Source organism: Cephus cinctus, unplaced genomic scaffold (genome assembly GCF_000341935.2).
Source record: "Cephus cinctus unplaced genomic scaffold, Ccin1 Ccin1_scaffold0303, whole genome shotgun sequence".
NCBI lineage: Eukaryota > Metazoa > Arthropoda > Insecta > Hymenoptera > Cephidae > Cephus > Cephus cinctus.
In genome coordinates this window covers 150,471-173,729 of record NW_014333006.1, presented here as the reverse complement: position 1 = coordinate 173,729, position 23,259 = coordinate 150,471, and the positions used below count along the sequence as shown (strand labels likewise).

Genomic DNA, 23,259 nt, shown 5'->3' with positions numbered 1-23,259 from the left:
GGGGGGGGGGGGGGGGCGAGGGAGGAGACACGGAACTGGCAAACACCCGCGCCGCAGAAAGTAATGTGTGAAATATGCACCGGCGCTTGCTCTATGGAATTTAAACCTATAAAACTTTCCACGCCCTCTAATACCTGTAGTAGACGCTAGGCGTCGCCCAAGTGGAAAATGAGGCGAGCATACCATGCTGCTTTACGCTTTGCGCTGAGCTATAATGAAAAAGTTTGAATACACACGAACAGATTGCACGGCTTGTCTTTCCTGTACCGCAACGCGTCCAACAACTACTGCTCGCCTGTCCAAACTATTTTTCCCTGTTTGTGCCCTATTTGTGCATTTATACGCACCGCGTTTCCTCTTCAAATTGTCGACTATACTTACCACAAACAAGCACGTAAACTCTGAGAAATTTGTATAGCTGTAGGTACTGCGCGGATTATGCGCCCATTCGAAAGCGCCAACGATTCGCTATCCGCTGGTCTTTTATAGGTATAACTAAACATTTTTGCGAGTGTATGTACAGGCTACTAGGCACTGTCGTATACACGAGTCCATAAGTTTCTTCATTCTCAGCTTCCACGTCCACTGAAATTGATCTCAAAAAGAGCTCGAAGCGGATCGAATGAAAATACATGCTCGAAGTTATAAAAGTGAAAAGGGATTGGCGCAAAGACGGCGGCAAAGGAACGTAGGAGGGTTCGTTGAAAAATATGGTGAAAAAAATAAACGAGCAACTTGTGGCAGTGGGTGAGAATTCATTCTAGTACAGAAAAGGGGATTCACGAGGGGATGAGAAAGGTCATTCTGAGGGTCCACGTGCTGAACACAAGGGTGGGCCAGCAGTACACAAATAAAACCTGTACAAGACGGAGCTAAAAAATTGAAGAAAATTCGGAACTGGACGAGGATAGCTAAAGGAATATGATAAAGGGATAAAAGGAGACAGCGATAGGAACTGAAGAAGAGAAATGGTAGCAAGTAGAAGAGGAAGGTACGAGGCCAGACTCGCTAAACATTGCGTGTACCGGGATCATCGTTGAGCAGCGACCGTATATACACGTATATATATATATGTGTGTTTTATATATATACATATACAGCCACGCGGGGAGCACGAAATATTTGAGTTGCTCGGTAAACACGTAAATGTAAACGCAGCGTTTACATTGCCGTTTACTTTTCTCCCTCAGCAATCCCTCGGGGCGCTGCGGCGGCGGTGGCGGCGCTGGCGTCGGTAGACAGTAATGGGGGCTGGGGGGGGGAGCCGAGTCGACTAACCGTCGTGCAAATATTGACCGAGCAGGATATTGCTCCCAATGCTTGTTTGTTTATTTCAATATCCCTGACCGATGGGTACAGACTAGGTGCCTGGTTGTACATAAAGATCCATCCCCCCTGTGTAACAGCGCATACAGACAGGTATATCTATAGAGGCCGTTCCAACCGAATACCTACCATAACAGAAACATCGAGGAATTCAAAGATAACCAAGTCCTGGAAGACCCTGAAAAATTCATTTTTTTATACGAATACTGATAAACAATATAAAAAATCTTTGTGTATCAATTCGAAAATATCGAACCTGTCACTTCCGGTTTGTCTTTGATCAAAGTCACGTCTCTACGTCCATCGCAGCTACCTGTCTGATTTGAATGAACAAATTGACCAGTGCACCTATCTACAGGGTGTCACGTATGTACAGTACGTGAGAAGCAACGAGTAAATGCTCACCGAACGATCCCGCCTAAGATCAGGTGCGAACGAAAAGTCAATACAGCAGCTATATAGTTATGACTGAGAGTCACTGTGCGCCACTTGATTACGTCAGTTAGACGCTCGCAGCTCAATCCTGACTCCGAGAGGCGCTTGGCCAGGCAGGAAACTCACCCTCGACCCCCTTGCTGGCGTGCAAAGCCAATGCCAACCACCCCCCGCCGCCCCTCGAGCAAACTCCGTGTACCGCCAAACCATCGAGCCAGGACGGTTCGAGCTACTAAACGTAATTAAACGGATAGTTTCCGCATTAGCCTCGATTGGATAATCATTCATCGATTATCTCGGCTAGGCGGGCGACAATGGACCTTATCTGCCACGACTAATTAAAAGGGGAACCCCCTATCGGTTGTACAGTTCGAGCCTCGAAATCCTCCCTCTCTCCCTCGGCGACTCTCTCGCTATTTAATTCTCACTAATTATACTAGTCGGCACTTCCTTTGTATTCCTCCGCCCCTCAGTCCCCTCGCGACCGAACCCCTCATTTCTCGCGCCGCAATTGCGTGCAGCCTCGCGTATCTCGCGCTCGTGCGTGCGAAACTATCGGCGCTCGGGGAAAAATGAGGCCAGTCCTGCCAACCTTAACAGTACTGCGGCAGCGTTGGCAACGGTGCCACTACTGGCCACACGTCATGCCAGGGCAATGCTGTGCGCAGCGGCGCGCACCTTATGCAAAGCCAGTCCTTCCCTCCCGCCCTCCCTCTTAGCCATTCATGAATTATGTAAGCGATCGAGATCGCGATTCTCTAATTAATTCTCACCCGGTTGAAATACGTCGCGCCGCTGGCTAAGTAAATTCCTAGCCGGGCAGTGTTTGTTATGCGCGCAGGTTGGTACACGTGGCAGAAACCCAGAAGGATTTTCATGCGGGATCGAATTGGTGCAGCGTTTGACACGTGCAGGATGGGTTTTAGTTGATTATTCTGACGAGGAGTCGCGCTGCCCTTGATTTTGATTATGAATGGTGTTTGGCCCGTGGCTTCTCGTAAAATTTTATTTGACTTTTCGTATCGTCTTGACTGGTACTGGAACGGCGGGAAAATTTGAATTTCGTTACGCCTCGTTGAACACCGCAGGCATACGTATCTACAGTATGGACACGTGCTCGTACAGTGCCACGATGGGATCGTGGTGAGCTGGTGCATTGCTGAAGTATGTGTTGCCGAGTGGAGCTCAACACTCTTCATGCACCGCGCGTACTGTACGTCGAGAATGGCCAGGTTTTTTACATTTTTAGTAGCGTATTTCTCAGTACGTGATTGTCGTGAAGAGTTGAGGGAAATTGAGAGAGGCGGAAAAGGCACAGAAACCGATCGGTCGATTGCGAAGGAATTAAAGGAATTTAAAGGCAATAAAAAAGAGTCTCTCAAATTTTTAAACGATTTTGTATTTTTCACGGTTTTTAATTGTCAATTGGTAATTTGCTTGAAATACAGAAAAAATGAAAATTCTCATACCGATTTAATGATTTCAATGTTGGACGCTTCGACACGATAGTTTTAATGCTCGTAATGGTAATTACAATTATTAATGGACTTTGGCAAAGGCGAGCGGAAAGGAGTGACTCCTCGTGGTCCATGTTTACATACTGCAGCAGTACGTGTGTACAGCTCGTTACGTTCCACACGGGATAAAACAGTAGCCACTCGTGCGGGACGGTTGCCAGGTCGGTTCCCAGAAGAAGCGGAAGACGCCAAAGTGTAAGGAAGAAGGAGAGGCGGAAGAAGAAGTGGAGGAAGCTGGAGCGCTAGGTGGACCGTCGAGAGGCTGCGGAGGGTGAGAAAAGGAGATGAGTAGAGGAAGAGTCGCAGCAAGAAAGTGGTGCTCAAACGAGAGAGCGAGCAATGTTAGGTAACGCGTTAAAAGACTTTCGAGGAACTGAAATTGAAGCGTCGCGACGCCGAAGGGACGCTCCTTCTTTTAAAAATTTTACACCCGTGCGGTTGCCATAACCGAGCATGAACTTTCTCAATGGTCAAGCAGTCGCGCGATTATTTTTTCAAATATCCTTGTTACCCCTCGAGGAATCGATTTGCATCCAACTGGATCCGTCGATGGAACAAGGACGTCAAAGACGGCGATTTCGTGTTAATTTTTCACGGGACTTTACGCAGAATCTCTACAGCTCAATGAACGAGGGCGATCGGGACGCTTGTACGAATAAAAAAAAAAAGCCATGAGGAATCCCATGGAGATCAGGAATGTTCAAAAGAGTCGAATGCTCGAGGGGATGATAAGTCCGAGAGACCACGGTGCCATTCGGGGTGTCCGTATCGTCACGGATCGGCATAAAAGCCCTGGGCCATTAATAACGTCCCACAGTCGCATATCTCCATTTTACGCCTGACAATGGACAACTGTGTAAAACAATAATGTTCTGGGTCTCGTGCGGCACCGACGCTCCTCCACGCCCGACTGCGCGGGTAGCCGTATTTCGTAGGGGTTGCCGGATTTCGGAAGGGGAAGCTAGGGTGGGGTGTGTGTGCACAGCCCGAATCTACAGGGTGTACGCCGGGGGGTCATCTACCTTCCCGCAGTGAAGTAATGAAATTTGACTGGAAATTAACCACCAGGATTGGGCTGGGGTTTCAAGGGGTAGCGACTGGGTACGAGCCATCCAAATAGGTATATGTACCGAACGCATCATCTACATGCGTATTGAGCGCTAAAGTTTACACGGCCATTCCGCAGCGGCGAACTCGTGCGCGTTCGCTGGCATATGTATTATATATAGATATTATAACGGGCCGTGGCATCAGCGGGAAAATAATGGGCAACGCTTTCGTGATAACGATGAGTTAGCGTGGCGCATCAGTTATATCTAACTTTCCCCAGCAATGGGGTTCCGTGACTACCCCCGCTCCGTCCGCCCCTGCGAATGCATTATCTGACCGGACCCCCCACGCATCCCTTCGAGCCGTACACGACGCTACACGGAGCCCCGGCTGCCCTATCCAGCACAACGGGCCGTAGCCTCCGCCATGGGGACCCAGTCCCTCTCTCCCACTATTCGCCCGAACCCGCCTCCCACTCCTCGACGACTCCCTCTCCTTCTCGCTCCGACTGTCCAAACTCTCTTTGTTTCCACTACGCCTCTCTCTGTCTCCGTCGCTCCATAACCTGTTTGCGATCCTGACGCGGGCGATAGTAGCCAGATAACCTAGACCAACGATTTCCAATACACGTTTGTACACAGGCGACACGCATTTAGCAATATCGGCTTTAAATAAATTTTTACCAGGCCGTATCGAGTCCCTGGCCTCGTGCGCTCGCCAACGGCTCTGTAAACGCTTTGCTTTCCCCACCTCGCGCGACTCTATTTCGGCGGGCAATGACCCACCGACGTGAAAAGTTGAGGGAATTTTATTCGGTGGCACGTATAAAAATTTTATTCCAAGTAAAATAAATATTGGATCACCGCATTTTTTAGCAGTTTATAAAAACATCGTTTACGTGGATATGAAGTGACCTTGGAGGCCCCGTCTCGTACGTACGCGAAACGTGAATTTGCGCGAAATATCGGAATAAGTCGAAGCGGGGCACCAGGCACAAAAGGGTTCATTTTCATGGTTGAGGGTATCGACCGAATCGGAAAATGTCGACGGTCGCGCGAATCCGTCTACGTTCTAGAGTAATCCGGGTAAATCCGAAAGTTTGCACTGGCTGGCTGCCTAATATGCGCAGGCGGGATGGACGAGGGAAAAAGAGTCGAGGCGAAGGGACGCGGGGATCGAGATACAGGATACTCGATGCCAAAGTGTGCAGGGCTCAGCGTCTATATACAAGTGGCATATACTATACATACTAAAAGTATTATAGTAACATCATACCGGGTAGTAGCGACGGAGGCAGTGCAATGGTAATACTAGTAGCAGCTAAAGTAGTATGCTGGTAGTAGTAATATGAAACGGGGGTGGTCGAGGGAACCTGTCTATAGACAACACCCACGGCAGGGGTGGTGGACTAATACTTTTTCTTGGAAACCCTCGGTTACCGGGGGAACAGGCTGTTTTATTATGCAAAAGCCTTTGCGGCAGTTGGGTCGTTCTGGCTCTACGCCGTTGCACCGGTACCAATACACAGAGGGATCAGGGTGGCGGTGATGGAGAAGGACTGGGGGGGCGTAGGGGGGGCAGAGAAAGTGGAGGATGGGGATGACGGTGGTAGCAACGAGGGTGGAAAAAGCCACCGCCCCCGAATCGCGTAAATACGGGCAGCCATTTTGCGATAAACTTTTTTCGGGTGCTTCGGTGTCGTATGGGTTGATGGTTTACTGGGGTTGGGAATACCGAGGCTGCTGCTGCTGCTTCTAGCCGTGATGGTATTGCTGGGTGTTCGTGAAAGAGAGTCGAGGGCATCGTGTCTGGGGTTGTGAAGGGTGTGTGTGTTACGGGTGTACAAGAGCGAGGGAGGGAGGGAGAGAAAATTGTCAGAGAGAGAGACGGAGAGGGAAACTGGCTGGCTAGAATGAAGAAGAGGAAAAAGTTGGAACACGCTGGTGTATACGGTTCTCCAGTGCACTGGTACACACAGCACGGGGATGCACTGTGAGTGCACTATGATCCTAGGTGGAGCCGACGAGAGTTTTCGTTGAGGGATATCTACCTGATGAGAGAGAGAGAGAGAGGAAGAGGGAGAGAGGGACCAAACGATAGAGAGAAGAGACGAACAATGAAAAAGCGGGAAGAGAGAAGGATGGATAAAAAAAAGACAAAAAAACTTTAAAAAGAGGAATAAATCTATAGCGAGAATAAAAGTGTGAAGGATAGAGAGAAAGCGGTGAGAGAGGTAAAAGTATGGAAAGAGGAGAAAGAGATGGGGAGTGGTAGCTGCGAGGATAATAAGATCTATGAGAGTCGAAGAGAAAGAGGGAGACAGAGAGACAGTCAGTTGAATTGAAAGTGGGAGAGTCAAGTGAGGGGTGTGAGGGGTGAAAGATGAGAGAGACAGATAGGAGAGAATGAGATCCTCTCTTTAGGAGGAGAAAAGAAAGAGCCGATTAATCTCGTATAGAGTATAAATAGCGGTGCTCAACTAATAATAAATTATCTCCAGTGGTTTCTAATTTAATTGAAATTAAAAGCTCGCGATGCCAATCTGGTGTACGTCTTAACGGCAAATAATCAATCGATCGTTATAAAGTCGATTTTCGCGTTTGGCTGATCAACGAAAAGCGATGCTTTAAACATAGAGGGTTTTAATAACAACAACAGCACAGAGATGCTTGATCTGCGTTTATCTCAGTATCAGGGAGCGTAAATAGTCGCAAATGGTGAAACGAACGACAGGGACTGCTGGTCGAAGAGTGCTCTTTATGGAAACTGAGAATGGCGTCTGGATTTGACGGACGAGCGACGTCACGGCTAAGCAATCCTGAAAGCGAGAAACAAGAAGTATCGCTGATCGAAAGGTAATTAATGAAGCTTCAATTATAGGTCAGACAAGGTGAATCAGACTATAGGTACGTGGGGTAACATAGGTAATAAGTGTGGGAGACAAGGGTGTTATAGAGTGGGGAGGGAGTGAATGAAGGAGGGTAGAGGGGGGGGAGGGGAGATCCTGGTCACGAGGGTAAGAGTGGGTCAGGTAGGGTAGGCGCAGGTTAGGCAGAGTAGATGAGCGGACTCCTAATTCAAAGCGGCGTCCCCGGGGCTCCACCGCGACGCTAATTCATTACGGTGAGTCATATTATTATGAACCCGAATTACCTAATTTCACCGAGCGTTATGTTGTTTCGACTAAACCGGCGCGTTCGCGGCCCAAGTCCCTCTGCTTCTGAGACCCGCGTTAAACCACCCCATTTGAACGTTTTCCACCCTGGCGACCTTACCCGAGGGTAAATATATCTCTCTCGAGTCAGGAGACCGCGCGGAGTGACGCGGAGCGCCGACCAATAGGAACGGCCAACGACTCGCCTTGTCCAATCGCGGCTCAGGATTCTTCGGCACAACCGTCACTTTCAAAGACGAAGCTACACGCTTTTAAAAAGGGCCAATGGGCCGCCTTCCCTGGCCAATAGAGGCGCCGCGATGCCTCCCGACGACGGCGGCACTGACAGGGCGCGTAAAGTCCGCGCGGACTTGGAGCCTTGTCCACCGTTCGGAAAGTGTTGCAGCCACGACGGAATACTATTGACCACCCACGCCCGCGCAAGCCTCTCTCTGCCAATGGAGAAAAATAAAGCTAAGGGCCCGGGCACTCATCAGCTCGCTGAGCTTTTTTCGGCCGAGCCTTGTGCTATTACATGTAACAAAGTCCGGCGTGTCATATATCGGACCGTACGTCAATAGCGCGAACGAAGGTTCCGACGGGCGTCCCGACGCTGGGGAGGTACATTGGTGTACGAGTGCGTGGCGTCGTAAGGCCATTGTTTTCAGCGCGGCGATATCGCGCCACTTTTTTTTACATAATGGCACGGCCCTGGAGAAAATGCTAAAAGGGGAACGAGTGGAACCTCTGAAGCCTTTAGGAGGATGAAGATGATAAAGAGGACCAAGTCGAGGACGTCTTGCTCCGGGAGGCTGAGGACCAGGACGGGCTGCCCAATGGGAATGGATGATCCGAGAGAGAACCTCGGTCAAGAGGCCGGAATTAGTGGGTGACCGCGTCGGACAGTAATGCTTGGCTCACAGCGTCCACATCCAGCGCGTAACTTAGTCCCGGCTGGTAATGGTTGAAGTAATAACGACGCAACGCGCCTCCCGGCATTCCCGGATAAATTTGATTGCCGAGCTAATGGCCCGATCGGGAACGTGACGCTGACCGTTGATAACCCTTCCTCTTTCTCCTTTGTGTCTCCACTGATGGACGGAAGTGGCGCTGCGTTCACGGCGCAGATACCAAATGAAAGGGGGCCGAGGGACTATTTCAAGATTAAAGAGAAAGAAAAAAGTAGTCAGCCTGAATAAATGCCCGGAGAGCGAGGTACGTATAGGAAAGGTGACTGGTCGTTAAGGAGAGGAAGATTGGAAGAAAAACGAGAGTGGAGAGGAAACGAGGAGAAAAAGAATCGAGGGTGTAGCTTAATTTGCAAATAAGAAATCTCCGTCTGCCACGCCCTTTATTCCATTTATATGAAACTATACGGACATCCTTTATCTCGTGATCTCACCACGTAAATTTAAAAATTTTTCTACTTAAAAAAAAAAAAAAAATTCCAAACTTTATCGACTTTATTATCCCCGTTCCTGTTATTATAACGAGAACCCAGCGAATCGCTAGAAAAGTCTCGCTCGTAGGACAAATATTCATAATAACAAAGGAGAAAGAATTTGGATGAAATAATAAAAGAGAAACAAAGTGTAGGGAGACACATAATTTCAACGTATCAGAGACACGTATAGGAGCTATCCGGGTAGGTAGCTAGGTATTAATACTGTATCCATAAACTAAGGTATATCCTGGAAAGGAACAAGGCAGTAACCTGGTGGCACTGCGCTGTGAACGTAGCCTCGCGGAACCGCGAACAACTTACTCCTCAGCATCGGAGTCTGAGACTGGAGGCCACTGAAACCAGCTGCATTCTCGCCCATTAGAACTCCGCACGGTAGTGAAAATTTACTGTCGTAACCCAGTCCTAATGCACTGCACTGCCGTGCAGTTATGGACGTTCCATTCGTTGCAGCTAGCCGACACTGTCAGATAACTGGTAGAGGTAACTGCTCCAAGAGATAGAGAGAATTGGATACAGGAGAGCGAGAGAGAAAGAGAGAGTTTAGTTAGAGTGCTTGGAAGCACGAGAGGATGAGAATGAGAGGAGAGAGAGAGAGGGAGAGAGAGGGAGAGAGAGCGAGAGAGAGAGAGAGAGAGAGAGAGGGAAACTCTAGTCAGAGCAAGAACCACCCGGGTCTATATTATATGTATATATGCGAGCATGTATGGACCCATGTATAGATATATGTATATATATGTCTCTAGGCACTCGAGTAGTTCTAGCAAGAGCGGTGGTGTCATGCAGCAATGTTATCTGGCACCCTACTGCCAGACGAGAGAGAGAGAGAGTGAGGACGATAGGGAGAAACAGAGTGTGTCTGTGCCTCGCAGTAATGGCTTATAGCCAGGGCCGTAGTAATCGGTAAGAAATTTATACTTTTAATAATAGGAATTATAATGGGGATCAGCGACAGACTCTTGAAATAAAGTTTGTAATAAAATAATTTGAAAATATATTTAATTTATATTTTTCTTATTCGAAGTAAAATTTAATTTTGCCATTTTAATGGTTTTATGAAACTATCTTAATTATTTAATATTCATTGCGGTATAACTAACGTTTAATTAGTATAAAAGTATTTGATAATTTTTTAATATTTTAATTTGAATTACTTGAATTATACGGCTAATAGAAACGGCCCTGGGTTCGGTCTAGCCCAATGTAGTTACGGCCACGAAGCTGGCGTTTATAGCGTCAGCCAGGAAAGTTAGCTGAGCGAGCGAGAGAACTCGGCTAGTGTCGGAGATTATCGGGTGATGTCGGCAAGTGTCGGCAAGTGTCGGGAAGCCATCGTCCATACTCCTAGCGGTAAGATATTCCCTCGCACGCTCGACCACTAAACTCGAGGAACGAACAGCAAGAACTCGGCCAGTGCCGACATTCGACACTGTTCCATCGCGGCGAGCCAGCCCAGGCCATACGGCCGGATGCGTTATTGTGCACAGGGTATACAGTATAGTTGGTATAGTAGCATATATGTATATACACACCATGCTCGGCAAACTGGCCGTTAAACGTAACTCAAACACGATAGTGTCCGACCCTAACCGCCGTAGATGTTTTAGATACTTCAACTCTGGCCTAATACAGGCACACTGCTGCTTCTAACCTAAAAATTGTTAGGTCAGGTTATATCCACACGAGGGTAGGTTAGGTCAGCAGCAATGAAGTCAAATATTCGGACTTCTGGCAAGACGGTCAAGTCCGTTTCGAATGATCCGACACGTAAGAACGTCAGAATATGGATACACTATATCTATAGAGTGCAGAGAGACGACACTCATCGCTGCTATGGCTCCTTCGCTGTAAGTCTTTGCCGCACCTACTTTACTCTTCTCTCCCTCATCCGCTGCTACCTTCAGGCGGGTGGCGTAACTTGACGAAAATAGAGTCGCGGGAACTTTGCTTTTATCGCGCGGGCCAATTACGAGGAGGTAACGGCCCAGCGTGACAACCGTGGATGTCGATATATCGCCCAAAATCTGCGACCTGTATAAATATTTGGCCGAACGTTAATGCGTGGGTTTCGTCTACGCCGATGAATCCTCAAGTCCAAGAAGGAACTTTGGCGGAGACGTCGCTGCGCCCAGAGGGGCGTTAACTCTCAGGTAAGCCAAGTACCTAGTCCCGGTCTAATTAGGCGTTTGCATGCGTGTTGAGTATGGCCGCGCATGAGACGGTTGAATAAGATCATTAAGAATGTTTTTCTTCATTTTTCATCAACCTTTTTTGCCCTTTCTTTCCCTTTCTTGCTCTGCCCTCTTTCCTCCTCATTTTTTTAAACAATTTCTTGCTGCCCTTTTACACCAGCTAAACTGTCTCTTTGCTCAAGCGAGAGGAGACTGCGCTCTCCTCCTTTCTTTGCATTGTGAACTAGAAAATCGTATACGGGACAAGTGTTGCTACACTTATAGTATTTGGTTGGTAACCTCTCCAGACTTTGCCCACGACGCAGAACTTCCTAATCGTTACACTTGACGCATTTGTCTCTTGACGTACGCGTATGCGCAATGAATGACGTCGAAAGGACAATGAGGACTGAAACGAAGGAGAGGAGTACGAGAAGGCGAGAAACATTGCGTGTCACTGATCCACGAAACGATTAAGCGAAACGGTAGTAATTTACGGATAAAGCGACGGTCTCTCGAATAACGCTCCGCGCGGCCGTAGGAGGGGACAGGAATTAATAATTAGCCAGCAATAGGTCAGAGTCCATCGTTCATTCCGCTTTCGCGGATAACACCTCTCTCTCTCTCTCTCTCTCTCTCTCTCTCTCTCTCTCTCTTCCTCTCGGTTTCAACCTGGTCCACCGATCCGATGGATTTTATACTTCAGCATGGGCCACTGTCGCTCAAGAATAATCAAACGATCTGTTTAATTCCAACTGATAATACCCATCGGATTTAGGGATCCAATTCCCAGTTGCATAACGGGCCTTTGATTCTCCTTTATTTCTTAACATTTATAAAACAACCGTATACCTTGTTTCTTCCACAATGACGGCGACAGTTGAGAGAGAGAGATAAGGCAAAGGAGAAACAGAAGAGGTCTGGTGAGCCTCTCCTAGGTACTTCCAGCCCTCTCCTATACATATATATATATATATACATACGTCCATCTACCTAGCCATATATGTATGCACTGTGCATCCACGGTTCCACGAGACAAAAGAGCTCACTCCTTGGGTGGTTCGTGGGAGACTGGCTCGGAAGTACGAGAAGACCGCGCATTCATTTGGCGCGTATACCGCACGGATGCTGCTGATTGGCTGAGCAACGAGAACTCGGCGCTCGATTGGCCGAAACCCCTCGTAACGATTCACCGACTCGAAACTCCGCGCGGACTCTCGGCTACTTCTCTCCTGCTTTCGCACGCGGTAAAGACCATCGGCCTGTCTCGGATGAGGACAGACAAGTATCTCCGAGTTCCTTGGCTCTTCGTGAGCGCTACAAACAGGGACGCGCAGCTGCTGCTGCCGCTGCTGGTGCTGCGCTCTCTTCGGTAACTCACAGAGCCCTCAGGAGCCCCGGGTCTCTCTTGAAAACAGTCTCTCAGCAGCAAAGCAGCAAGATCCCCGACGAGATATGAATTTTCTTCCTTTTATATTCCACGCTTGCCTGCCTTCCATTTTGCTTGCTCGGGTCTTGTCTGCTTCGCCGATCTGCGACTACCGTATGTGTCAGCCGTGAGTATCTTGCACACTCCTGCAGCTATGGCGACCCCTTCTTTCTTTATCCAATCGAGATGAGAGACCGAGCCCCTGCATATAATATGGGATATGTATATATGTGTATACGGGTCTATATATATATATATATATATATATATATACGTCAGGCTCACTGCCTTTTCTGCCCTCGATGTGACAAGTGTGTACGGAACTTGTATACACGCGTGCACCTACACATTAGATTAGAGGCTGTGCGCGATGGACCAGAAGGCGCGCATAAGAGTATATATATATATATGTATGTATATATATAGTACGTATTTACATAGGGAGGAGAGAATCTTAAAACTACTGTAAGTACATTGCCGACTCGAAACGCGGCAACGAGAAAAAGGTGCGCGTTGAATGTTAAAAAACGATCCGTCAATTAGCGTTAATGCGCGCCTATTAAAAATACCTGTTTTCGTACCCACGACATATAAACACGTATAATATATATATATATATATACATATATACTGTATATAACTTTTTGAGTCGTTAGCCGATTCCGAGTCTACAACTTCCTGTCTCCCAACACAGGTCGTATTTTGCCAAACGGACTGTACCTTCTACAGGACAAACTTTCACGTATGTGCTCAATTTTCGTCTTTGTATATTCGTCTTGTATATCGTTTCTCGTTATCTCTTATCAATGTAGCAAAGCATCAATTTCGCATAATACACCTTTTCAATTATTCAACCGTTCGTTGGACGGTGAAAGAATTTCCTAAAAAGTAATAAGCAAACCCGTGTAACAGGGAGGAACGAAGTGTACGCAGTACTGTTTGAGTTACTTCTATTCTTCAACTTATGTAATGGTTGCGTGAAAGGGATAAGTATTTCCTGTTGCAATAATTTTCACTTTCTGAGTGGCCTATAATAATGCGGGAACCAACGTATAGCCGTTCAGTGACCAGAGAGAAGGCGACATTATCGGCCATTGCACACACGGTGTGGCTGCGGATGGTGCGGTATGGTGGTTCAGGGTGGTTAGGGCACCACCACCAAGGGTGGTCAAACCACAAACGAGACCACCGTCCTGGCTATCTGCTATCTGGATAACCGCCGGACCCACTGCTTTTCTACGCTATCCTCATACTGTGCTTCTCTGTACATATATGTATGTACTGTAGGTAGACCATCGCCAGAGCCAATAAGTACTTGAATATCAGGTGCATGCGCACTCAATTATTATCATCATCGTAAAACTGCAAGAAACATTTGTATTGCTTTATTACCAATTTTGAGTTTGGCACTAGATTCGAGATTAATTTTTGTAATTTGTTGTTGCTATCATTATTATTTATCAAGCTCGAATTAGGCATATCGCAGCCCGTATAAAGTACTTCAAATTAAGTGCTAGCCGTCACTGTACTCAGAAGTACTAATAAACTTTAAGATTATATTTTCATGCGATCTATATTTACTGTCTTTAAATATTACATGTCTTTGTGTGAATGTATTTTGTACGCTTATCGGTAATGCTAAAATAAAGTTATTTTTCCGTTATGAATCCTCTCATGTGAAAATACTAAAATCCATAAAGCACCCTATATTATCTGCACCGCTACGTCTCCATATGGATACTCGGTTAGGTACCAGAAAAATATACTTCTTTTGCATCTACATAGATGGATGTCGGCAGAAAGTTTAACAGGGTTCCATGCTTACTCCACGTGCTCTTGATAGTAGGAAATCGCTGTCGAGTGATCACTCGGGATGCTTGAAAAGTCAACTTTCTATGTTTTTTTCACTCTCGGTTTTTTCCCTCCTTTATCAGCATCCCGACCTGTTCTGACGATATTCACGCGATAATCGATCGCGAGATTGTTTCCACCTCTATACTCGGCACACGGCTTCCCGTCTCTTTGGTCTCTTCTTCCATTTCCGGCAGCAATGCGCAACGCGCTACGCGCACGTGCTTCTGACACTTCTCTGTCAACCATAGCAACACGTGCACCAGCAACCCGTCCAAGACGGTCAGGCTACTCCGGCTGCACTTACACTTGACGTGCACATGCGGTAGTTAACTGTGACCGAGTATACCTGTACCTGTTTATTAAACTTACGAAGCTCAATACATTGTCTTATCGTGTGTTACATTTAATTTTTAATTGCTGTTTTTTTTTTAAATCTCCTCGCTCATTTTTCTGATGCAATTTTCCTAGAGAGCCAATAAGTCCTGTCGTTACTGACAGATACCGTTTATCAATTAAGACGGTTGTCATCGGAAATCCAGTCATATAATTTAATTGATTAACGTCTTTATTGTAGCAGCACGTAATTTACGAAGACGCATGAAAATTTATCCACTCCCCTACTACGTTCTCTGTATCGTTTGCGATACTTGGATTTAGACATTACACAAAAGGACTCGGGGGATCAAATTTTCCTCCCTATCGTCCTTTTCGCATTGGTGCCAACTGTGGAAATTAAATATTAATTATAATTAAATACCTTATTATCACATGGATTTTAAACCGTTCCACGATGCGTGATAACCCACGATCGCCGCTCTATTAACTCTATTAACGTACACCTTGTATCGATATGATAAACTCCAATATACGTATACAAGTTGACGATAAAGAAGGATAGATAGTATAGCCGATTAGGGGGAGTCAGAAAAGCTCCACAGATGCAAACGGATAAACAGACAGTAAACGAGGAGGCGAAACGAAGGGTGGAAGCGAATGCGCGCGCATCAGTGCAATCAAAAAATTCGTAGAGCAACCGAGGCATATATTTATTAATTCGCGCAGCCGATCACAAATAACGCGATCAACTTTCGTTTATTAAACGAGGTGAAGCAAAATGTCCGGTGCCTTCATCAAACAAATACGAAAAAATAGGGAGAGGCGCAGAGTTTTAAATTTTCACTACCCTTGCATAAGTCCGTACGTGTACACAGCTTAGGCTGAATTGGATGTATATGTAAAGTAGGTTTGGGATGAAGTCCGTGGATACCGTAATTTTCGTTGTTGTGTTAAATGCATCCGAAACAGTGGCGTTGCTCGTTCTCTGGTACCCTTTTCTGTCCCGTTCATCTCTCTCTCTCTCACCCACAGAGCATATCTCCCCCATATGCATCCTCCATTATCCATTCTCTCTATCTCTCGGGCAGTTGCACTAGCTGTACGTAAACCTTCTCTGTATCTAGTTCAGCACTGTGCATATATCGCCTCTATCCGCCGACAGGGGCGCCACAATCGAGTACAATCATCCGTGTTTGCAGATATTGCGAGGCGCGTTTATTAGTGTCCAATTGTGAGCGCGGACATGAACGTCGCGCGTGAACTCGCTCATTTGCGTGCCTGTTAATTTGCTGCGTTTGTATAGCGAGACCGCAGTCATGGCTAGAGAGAGAGAGAGAGAGAGAGAGAGAGAGAGAGACACGCACACGACAGAGATAAAATTAGCACTCCGCTTCTGTAGAGGCGTTCGGCCTCGCGTTGACCATTTCTACGTCCTTCCTTAGTTACCCCGCCTATTGAACTTCTATTATACTAATGATCTATCGATATTGAGTACTACTTGTAACCTGTCCCTAATAGCCCAAGTGCCCTTTGAACGGTCAGTAAACAATTCATCAAGTTCTCAGAGACCGATCCTTTTATTTTCGTGTAGCATATAAAGTACATAATAGCCAAGTATAATTTTCTTCTTCCCTTCTTGACTTTTTTCATTAATTGAGGATAAGTACCAGTAATTGTTATCTTCTCGATCTCTCAGTCGCGTGCTCCATATACATAGAAGCTGCTCCTATCTATCAATAAATAACCAATTTGTGAATTGAAACGGATTCCCATTTTCGAAAGAAAATTAAAAAAAAAAAATTATGAATAATAGTAATCGTCACAAATTCTAAGAATGTTGGTACTGATATGCCAATTGGAGTAACTGGACAATGAAATCTTTCAACCGTTGACACTTTGCGCTGGGATCCTTGATGATGATTCAGCTGAGATTATATTTATTCTCAAGTTTTCTATGTATAACTGTAGCGCGGTTCGAAGAAAGAATCAAGACGAATTTAATATCTACGGCTATGGAATCACAGGAGTGACCGTATACTGTATGAGTAAGTATACAAGGGGCAAATGAAGGCAGCCATCCCTTTCTTTGCAGGGCTGCACCGCCGCCCGGTGGCTGCAGCGCTGAATTAGTGGTAATAACTAATATATCTAGCTGGTCGTAATATTCAAAACACGGCGTGAAGTACGGCCCGGTTCGCATATCATTATCATGCAAATAGGGGCATGCGGCCTGCCGTGCAATAAACCCGGGACCGTCACATATGCAAAACGTGCCACTATTATAATAACATTACATCGATGAACCCTCCATTGAATACCCGAGCGCCGCAGCGGCATGCGGAGCGCATGCATGGCATCGCTAATCATATACCGGGTGACTAAGGAATAACGAACTCCAGTTAAGTTTTAATGAATTTAGTTTCATTTTTTAGCTTTCATTCTTCTCGCTCCCATTGTCTCTTCCGTTTTTATTTAAAATATTTTTTTTTATACACTCGATGTTTCCAGCATTTCTTCAAAAGGATTTTTAACGTACGATACGGGAGTGGGATAATTGTGACTAAAGGGGCAAGAAAGAAAAATACAATATTTATTTTTCCATTCCTTTGTCGTTTATTTCCAACGAACACGGATAAAGTGATATTTACAATACGAGTTGGTTTTTTTTTCTCTCGCTTTTGGGTAGAAAAATATGAGAGTAATATGTATAACATTGTTTATATACAGAATGTACATATTATTATTATTATTATTATTATTAATATGTAACGCGAGCTGAATCGTATAAAATTATTGGACGAGGCAACGCAAAATTTCGGAATGCCAAGTGGATTAGCGTGTAAGGTGATTCAGCCGCAGTTAACCGGTCTCTCTTTATTGGCTAAATGGATCAGTAAAGTTTCATGTGTCATGGCAATTGTACCACTTAAGGGGGTCTGTAATATCGCAACTCCCTAATTTGCAACCCTGTGACCGGTCGCCCCGTCAATAGCAACCGCAAGATAAATTTATAATATTCACTATGTACAAAGCAGTTGCAACTTTTGAGATCTTCTAGAAGAAATTCGAGCAATGAATTCTGAACGTAACATAACCTCTCTTAGTATATGACCTCGTAGACTGTCGCCTTCTTATCACCAGATCCGGTCACGATGTACTTGTCATCCGCGGATATGTCACAGCTTAGAACGGAGGAGGATTCCTTGGACTGTAATATCGAACGTTGGGTTAGATTAGATTAGCCTGGTCTGGTGGGAGATTATCTACGGACTATCCATTGACGTCTCTAGGGATTATTGTGTATTCGCGTGCTCACCTGGAATATCGAGGCTCCGTAAGGTGTTCGCCAGGCGTTCAGCAGGTTGTCCTTGCCCGTGGAAACGAACCACTTGCCGCAGGCTGCGAAGCGGAGCGAGAGGACGCAGGACTCGTGGAGGTGGAGTTGGTACTTGTCGGGCTTCGTCGCGTGGAGGACCTCCACGTTCGAGTTCTCCATACCGACTGCCAGCCACTCGCCAGTCGGACAATAGCCCAGCGAGAATATCTGGGAGGTGAAGTCGTGCTGCTGGAGCTGCCGACCCTCCCGCAGGTCCCAGGAACGCACCGTGTTGTCCAGACCGCCGGTCCAGAGTTTCGAGCCGTCGGCAGAGATGTCGATGCAGGAGGCGCCGTCCGTGTGTCCTTGGAACTGTCTCACCAGCGTCTGGTTCTGCAGGTCCCACACGGCGATGTTTCCGTCGCTGCAGCAGCTGAAGCAGACCTTCGAGTCCGGGGAAATGGCCAAGGCATAGCACGCTGGCGCGGAGGAGGTCAATTCCGCTTTGATTCGCGGCGTCGGACTCGCCAAGTCCCAGATGCTCAGTTGACTCGCTTCGCCACCAACTATAAGCGTCCTTCCGTCAGGCAGTAGCTTCACTGATCTGATGTAATTATCCCTTTGGAGGCAGTCCAGCTGAGACACAGGCTTGGCACTACCGCTGCCGCCCTGACCAATGTCCCAGACCTTGACGCAGCCTTTGCCACCGGTGTAGACATACTTGGTCGGATTCGAGATGGTCACCGCACAGACAACTTCTCCGTGGGTGAGGGTGTTGATCTGCCTGGCATGCCTGGGTATTCCGTGACCCATCAGGGCATCCGGGGGGAATGGTACGGGCTGCATTTGACCTTCGCTAGAGACATGAAAACTGTACGCCCTGAAATACGAGTAAACCTCTCTATAAAAACTATTCAGTCTAACCCGGACCAGCTAAAAGTTATAATTCACTAACGGTTTGCCTCCCGGAACTCCCACAGCCCCGATAGGTGCCCTCATAGCCGCATGAGGATCATAAAGCTGCTGAAGAGAAGGTGCCCTGGGCGCGGCATATCCATTGTATCCCATCATATCGACGTGAGGATGCTGTCCACTGGGTGGCAGATGATGCGATGGCGGTCCTGGAGGATAGTGCGGTGGATATGCACCACCGACTCCCGGTGGAGGTCCCTGAACGAGTTTGCCCGACCCAGACGCCTTCAGTGCGCCACCGGAGGCCGACGTAGGCGTCATAGGCTTCGAGATCGGCGTCGTTGGCTTCTCGCGCTCGTCCATCTTCTTCGCGGATGGCGTGCTGGCGTTGCTGCTGGTACCGCTTCGCGGGGAGTGCGGAGGAACGTCTTTCTTCGTTTGACTCGAAGTCACGGAGGAGACTCCGACCTTGTCAAGGCCATTTTCACGTGGTGACGTTGTGCCATTCACCGCAGGACTCGTGGGACCCTCGCTGGCGTCATCGACCACCAGATCCTGATCACTTTTCTCACCGTCGCTTTGCTTCATCAAAATAAAGGTCAAAGGTCAAACTGGGTCCACCCCGGCGACCCTAAATACCGATATCTATTTCTCATGTCTATGTTCACTTACGTGTCCTATATCTTTATCCTGCTCCTTCTTCATCTTCTTAATATGTAGTGGTTGGTCGTGATGATTTTGAGAGTGATGGGAATGATGCTGTTCCTGTGGCGTCCTGGGTCTGCTGTACTTATCGCCAGGTGATATCGAGCATCTCTGTAAATTACATGCAAGAGCACCGATCTCCGTTACAATAAAGATCAAGGGACCTTCCGTTTAATGTAAACTTACTTACTCCAGCTATCGGCAACTTACACGCAGTCCCGTGAAATTGCTCTCTTAATCTAGCCTAGCCTAACCTAACAGAAAGGTGATGTAATATCTAGGCAAAGGACAGACCCCGCGCGTACTACAAATAATTGTTATCGATACTCTAATAAGATCGAGGAATAAATGGTTAAATCATCTGTAAGTAAAGGACAAGAGGATGCTGGAGGCTGGCTGGTCCATAATGGAACATAATGGAATTCAGGATCCAACGAACGTGGGCTGAATAGCGAAAAAAAATATGAAATGCCCGAAGCTGTCATGGAGGCGGTCGAGTAGAGGGTGATAATGATTACAGAGTAGGTAGAGCAAAGCAGAGAGTAGGAAAGTGGAGGGAGTTGAGAACGAGGGTGAGGACGAGGATGAGTGCCAGGTACTGTGGAGAAATAGAGGGAAAAGAAGAAAATAGAATGTCCGGAGAATGGGAGGGCGTCGATGGGCGTTCCGCGGTCCCGCGATGATTACAGACTCGGCGAGCCTATAATACTCATCTTCTCCTTCCTCGCATGCTTCTATACCTTTCTTTTTTTTTATATCTCTTTTTCCACTGCCTTTTTTCGTCTTTACAATCCACTCTGCCTTCGGAGTAATGGAGGGATGGAACTATCGAAGGCAGGAAAGACGTACAGAGAGAAACATACTTCTTTTTTTCTACCACGAATATATTCGTCCTTTGATTCCTTGAGGTCTTTGTATTCTCAAAAGACAAAAATTTCATACGAACGCAACCCTTGAACCCTCAACCCTTGAGTGCAAGCGCAGTGCAAAATAATACGAATCACTTTAAAGTCCATCACTGGCATCGTAATGAAATCATCCCGGTTTTTGGACCTGCGCGTGTTTCCTTAGTAAAAAAAGAAAGAAAAAATGCTAATGCATGCTAACGGATTTACAAATCAGTCACCATGACGTGGAGAAGCGTCACTTTATTTCAACGTATCGAGGAAACTTGAAAATCAACGTTACTCGACTTTCAAGAAAATGTCAATTATAACGAATAAAAAAAAACTGGACAAACTTTCAGGTCGCAAACAACTGGACCAACTGCTAGATCAGAGTCTCTCAGGAGGAACTATGGGATGTGGAGGCGGTGATCACGAGGTTGAAATCTATCCAGCGGCCAAGGCCAGAATAAGGGATCTCGTGCACGAGATGCCATCGTCAGTGAGATATTGACTTTTTCGAAATGGCATTGATCTAATGATAAGAGGATTTCGTTCTTTCAGGTCAATTGGAATGGGCGGAAAGCCAATGGAGATAGTGGATAGGCCAGTGGCGAGAGGACTCCAGAGACGAGGGCCAATTTTCTCGTACGTGGCGAAGTCCCTGAGGTCCTTAAGGATGGTTGAAACGATAGCGGGGGACACGGTAAATCGCACACTTCCGTTTCCCCATTTCTAACTCCAGTCCCAACCCCAACACCAACCCCAATCCCATTCCAATTCCCATCTACACGGGGACGCCATATGCCATTGCCACTCTACGTCCATCTATCTGGCTATCTGGCTATTTACTTCGGTATATCTATATATCTATTTATCTGGATCTTCATTCGCTTCCTTATCTCCTCAGAATACTGTTTCTCTATGGAAAGGACATGTCCTTTGCCACTACCGAAAGTGCCCTGACGTTAGGAATTTTTAAAAAAGAGGCTTTCCAAGAGTGGAGTGGAAGATTGCAAAGAGTCAGTGACGTCATCTTCCGATACTTATGGGATACACGCTTATTGTTAGTTAATTATATTCTACCTTTGCAACGTACTCTATCAAGATCAAACGTCTGAATTATTTCACGAGAGAGATATAATATTTTAAAGATGGAAAACTATTTTTAAAAAAACACTCACGTGTCTCTCCTCGGTAGAACTCAATCCTGTAACAAACCAAAAATACTGTATGAATCTACAGAAAACTTGGTGGATTGTAATCTACTTCGTTAGCTGCGAGGGTAATGAACCGCGAGCCATTCGCTAATGTTTTTCTAACGGAATGAAAATGACGACCGGAATAAACGGAGCTATTGAAATGTTGTAATTGTATGGCAATCGAGCGTAATCGAAGGTGAGACGCGTTCGCGGATTGAAATTTAGGCGTCGGACTTTGCGCTGTTTTATGCTGCGTATTAAAAAAAAAAAAACAAAGTTGAAACAAAAATTGCATCGACACGCTCCGCAGCCTACTGGAATGTTAATAACGGCCGAGGCGCACACGCGTATAAATGGCGTTGGTGCATATTCATATGCATTTTCATAAAGGCCTTTGCAGAGGAGAAATAGCGCGAACGAGCAAACGAGAAAGGCAGCAACGCGTATCGCAAACACGTTTCGAAAGGGGATATTGTTTGAAAATTTGAAAAATAAATATTCTACTCGTACAAATAAATGTTTATGTATGAATTTCTCTCAATTTTTCCCAATCCCCGACAATTCCTGCTTTTCCATCCCGTTCAACAATTTCACGCACGTCCTGCCAATCGGTAGATTGCTACACGATTAAAAATAACAACCATTCAGCCGTGATCGATAATCGCGCGTATTATACCGTTGCGCAATTACACGATTGACGATTGCCTTGAGAAAGGATTAATTATCGGATTGGTTAAGTATTTTTATAAAACGGATGTATATAGGAGTTTTATCGTTTAATGGAAATTAGATAGTGAGACTGACCTCCATTACTTTTAAGGTCGTCCGGTTGACTGCGATGAAGCTCAGGCTTTCCCAGCATTGATAAGGAATGAGCCGCGGCGGCGGTTGCCGGAGTAGACGCCGCACCGGGAGTCAAGCCGAGTCCTAGGAGGGCGGATGCTGAGGTTGGTACAGGAAGTCCGCCGGCAGGACCAAGTCCTGGTAATCCCGGCAGACCAGGATGAGGACCCATCGCAGCACCCGGTGGTAATTGCTGAGCGTGCATCTGCTGAAGGAGCCGCGGAATGTCCGGCCTTTGTTGCTGAAAGTGAAAAATAAAAATTTCAATCATCGGACAACCTTAAGATTCCAAAAGATAAATAAAACGAGTGTGATTCGTACATCGTGCGGTATTAACATCACAGAGGAACACGAGCACATCACCATACGGTTAAGGGTGCTCTAGGCAGCAATTCGGTTAGGGGATCAAAGATATAATCTCCGTGGGTGTTTGGGAATAAGGGTGCCCGGGTGGCTACCAGGGACGGATCCCGAGATAATAGGAGGGTTTATAGCTAAGCATACGATAAACTCGTTACGCGTGCAAAGTGCTTATCGCGGATTTCACTTAGGCATTTAGGGGATGGTCGCTGGTCCCTGCTCCCCCAGCTAGGGGTCTCTACGCGAAACAACCCCTAGCGCACGATAGTTATTTTCCCGTCAGGGGGGGCCCTGTTCCAAAGT

The 23,259-nt window shown here is 46.6% G+C and overlaps 2 protein-coding genes across 6 annotated transcripts in view; one reads left to right on the top strand and one right to left on the bottom strand.

Annotated features, from left to right (window-relative positions):
• Window positions 1–10,541: 10,541 nt before the first annotated feature.
• LOC107266183 lies at window positions 10,542–21,729 on the top strand. 2 transcript variants are annotated; one of them, XM_025083448.1, is made up of 4 exons: window positions 10,542–11,094; window positions 20,914–21,049; window positions 21,116–21,257; window positions 21,462–21,729. In XM_025083448.1, exons 2-4 carry the CDS (start codon window positions 20,964–20,966, stop codon window positions 21,531–21,533), a joined length of 300 nt encoding a protein of 99 aa, XP_024939216.1. In that variant the 5' UTR covers window positions 10,542–11,094; window positions 20,914–20,963; the 3' UTR covers window positions 21,534–21,729. The 2 variants fall into 2 exon arrangements, with proteins under 2 accessions (XP_024939216.1, XP_024939215.1); XM_025083447.1 differs by lacking the exon at window positions 10,542–11,094 and having other exon boundaries at window positions 19,786–21,049.
• Window positions 17,324–23,259, bottom strand: part of LOC107266181 (large proline-rich protein BAG6) — a 42,329-nt gene continuing 36,393 nt past the window's right edge. For 2 of the 4 annotated variants that reach the window (XM_025083443.1, XM_025083444.1), the window contains exons 24-29: window positions 22,558–22,837; window positions 21,736–21,761; window positions 19,635–19,778; window positions 19,006–19,544; window positions 18,051–18,930; window positions 17,324–17,942 (exon numbers count right to left, since the gene is read on the bottom strand). In XM_025083443.1, coding sequence (XP_024939211.1) covers window positions 17,835–17,942; window positions 18,051–18,930; window positions 19,006–19,544; window positions 19,635–19,778; window positions 21,736–21,761; window positions 22,558–22,837 — 1,977 coding nt within the window. In that variant the 3' untranslated portion in view covers window positions 17,324–17,834. The remainder of the gene's footprint in view (window positions 17,943–18,050; window positions 18,931–19,005; window positions 19,545–19,634; window positions 19,779–21,735; window positions 21,762–22,557; window positions 22,838–23,259) is intronic. The other 2 variants (XM_025083446.1, XM_025083445.1) reach the window with 2 other exon arrangements.

Bases quoted from the DNA above. Each gene is read 5' to 3' on its own strand.
- LOC107266183 (XM_025083447.1), top strand. From the start codon at position 20,871: ATGTCAATTATAACGAATAAAAAAAAACTGGACAAACTTTCAGGTCGC. The intron at 21,050-21,115 runs GTCAGTGAGATA...TCGTTCTTTCAG, and splicing joins CTCGTGCACGAGATGCCATC to GTCAATTGGAATGGGCGGAA. The intron at 21,258-21,461 runs GTAAATCGCACA...TTATCTCCTCAG, and splicing joins AAACGATAGCGGGGGACACG to AATACTGTTTCTCTATGGAA.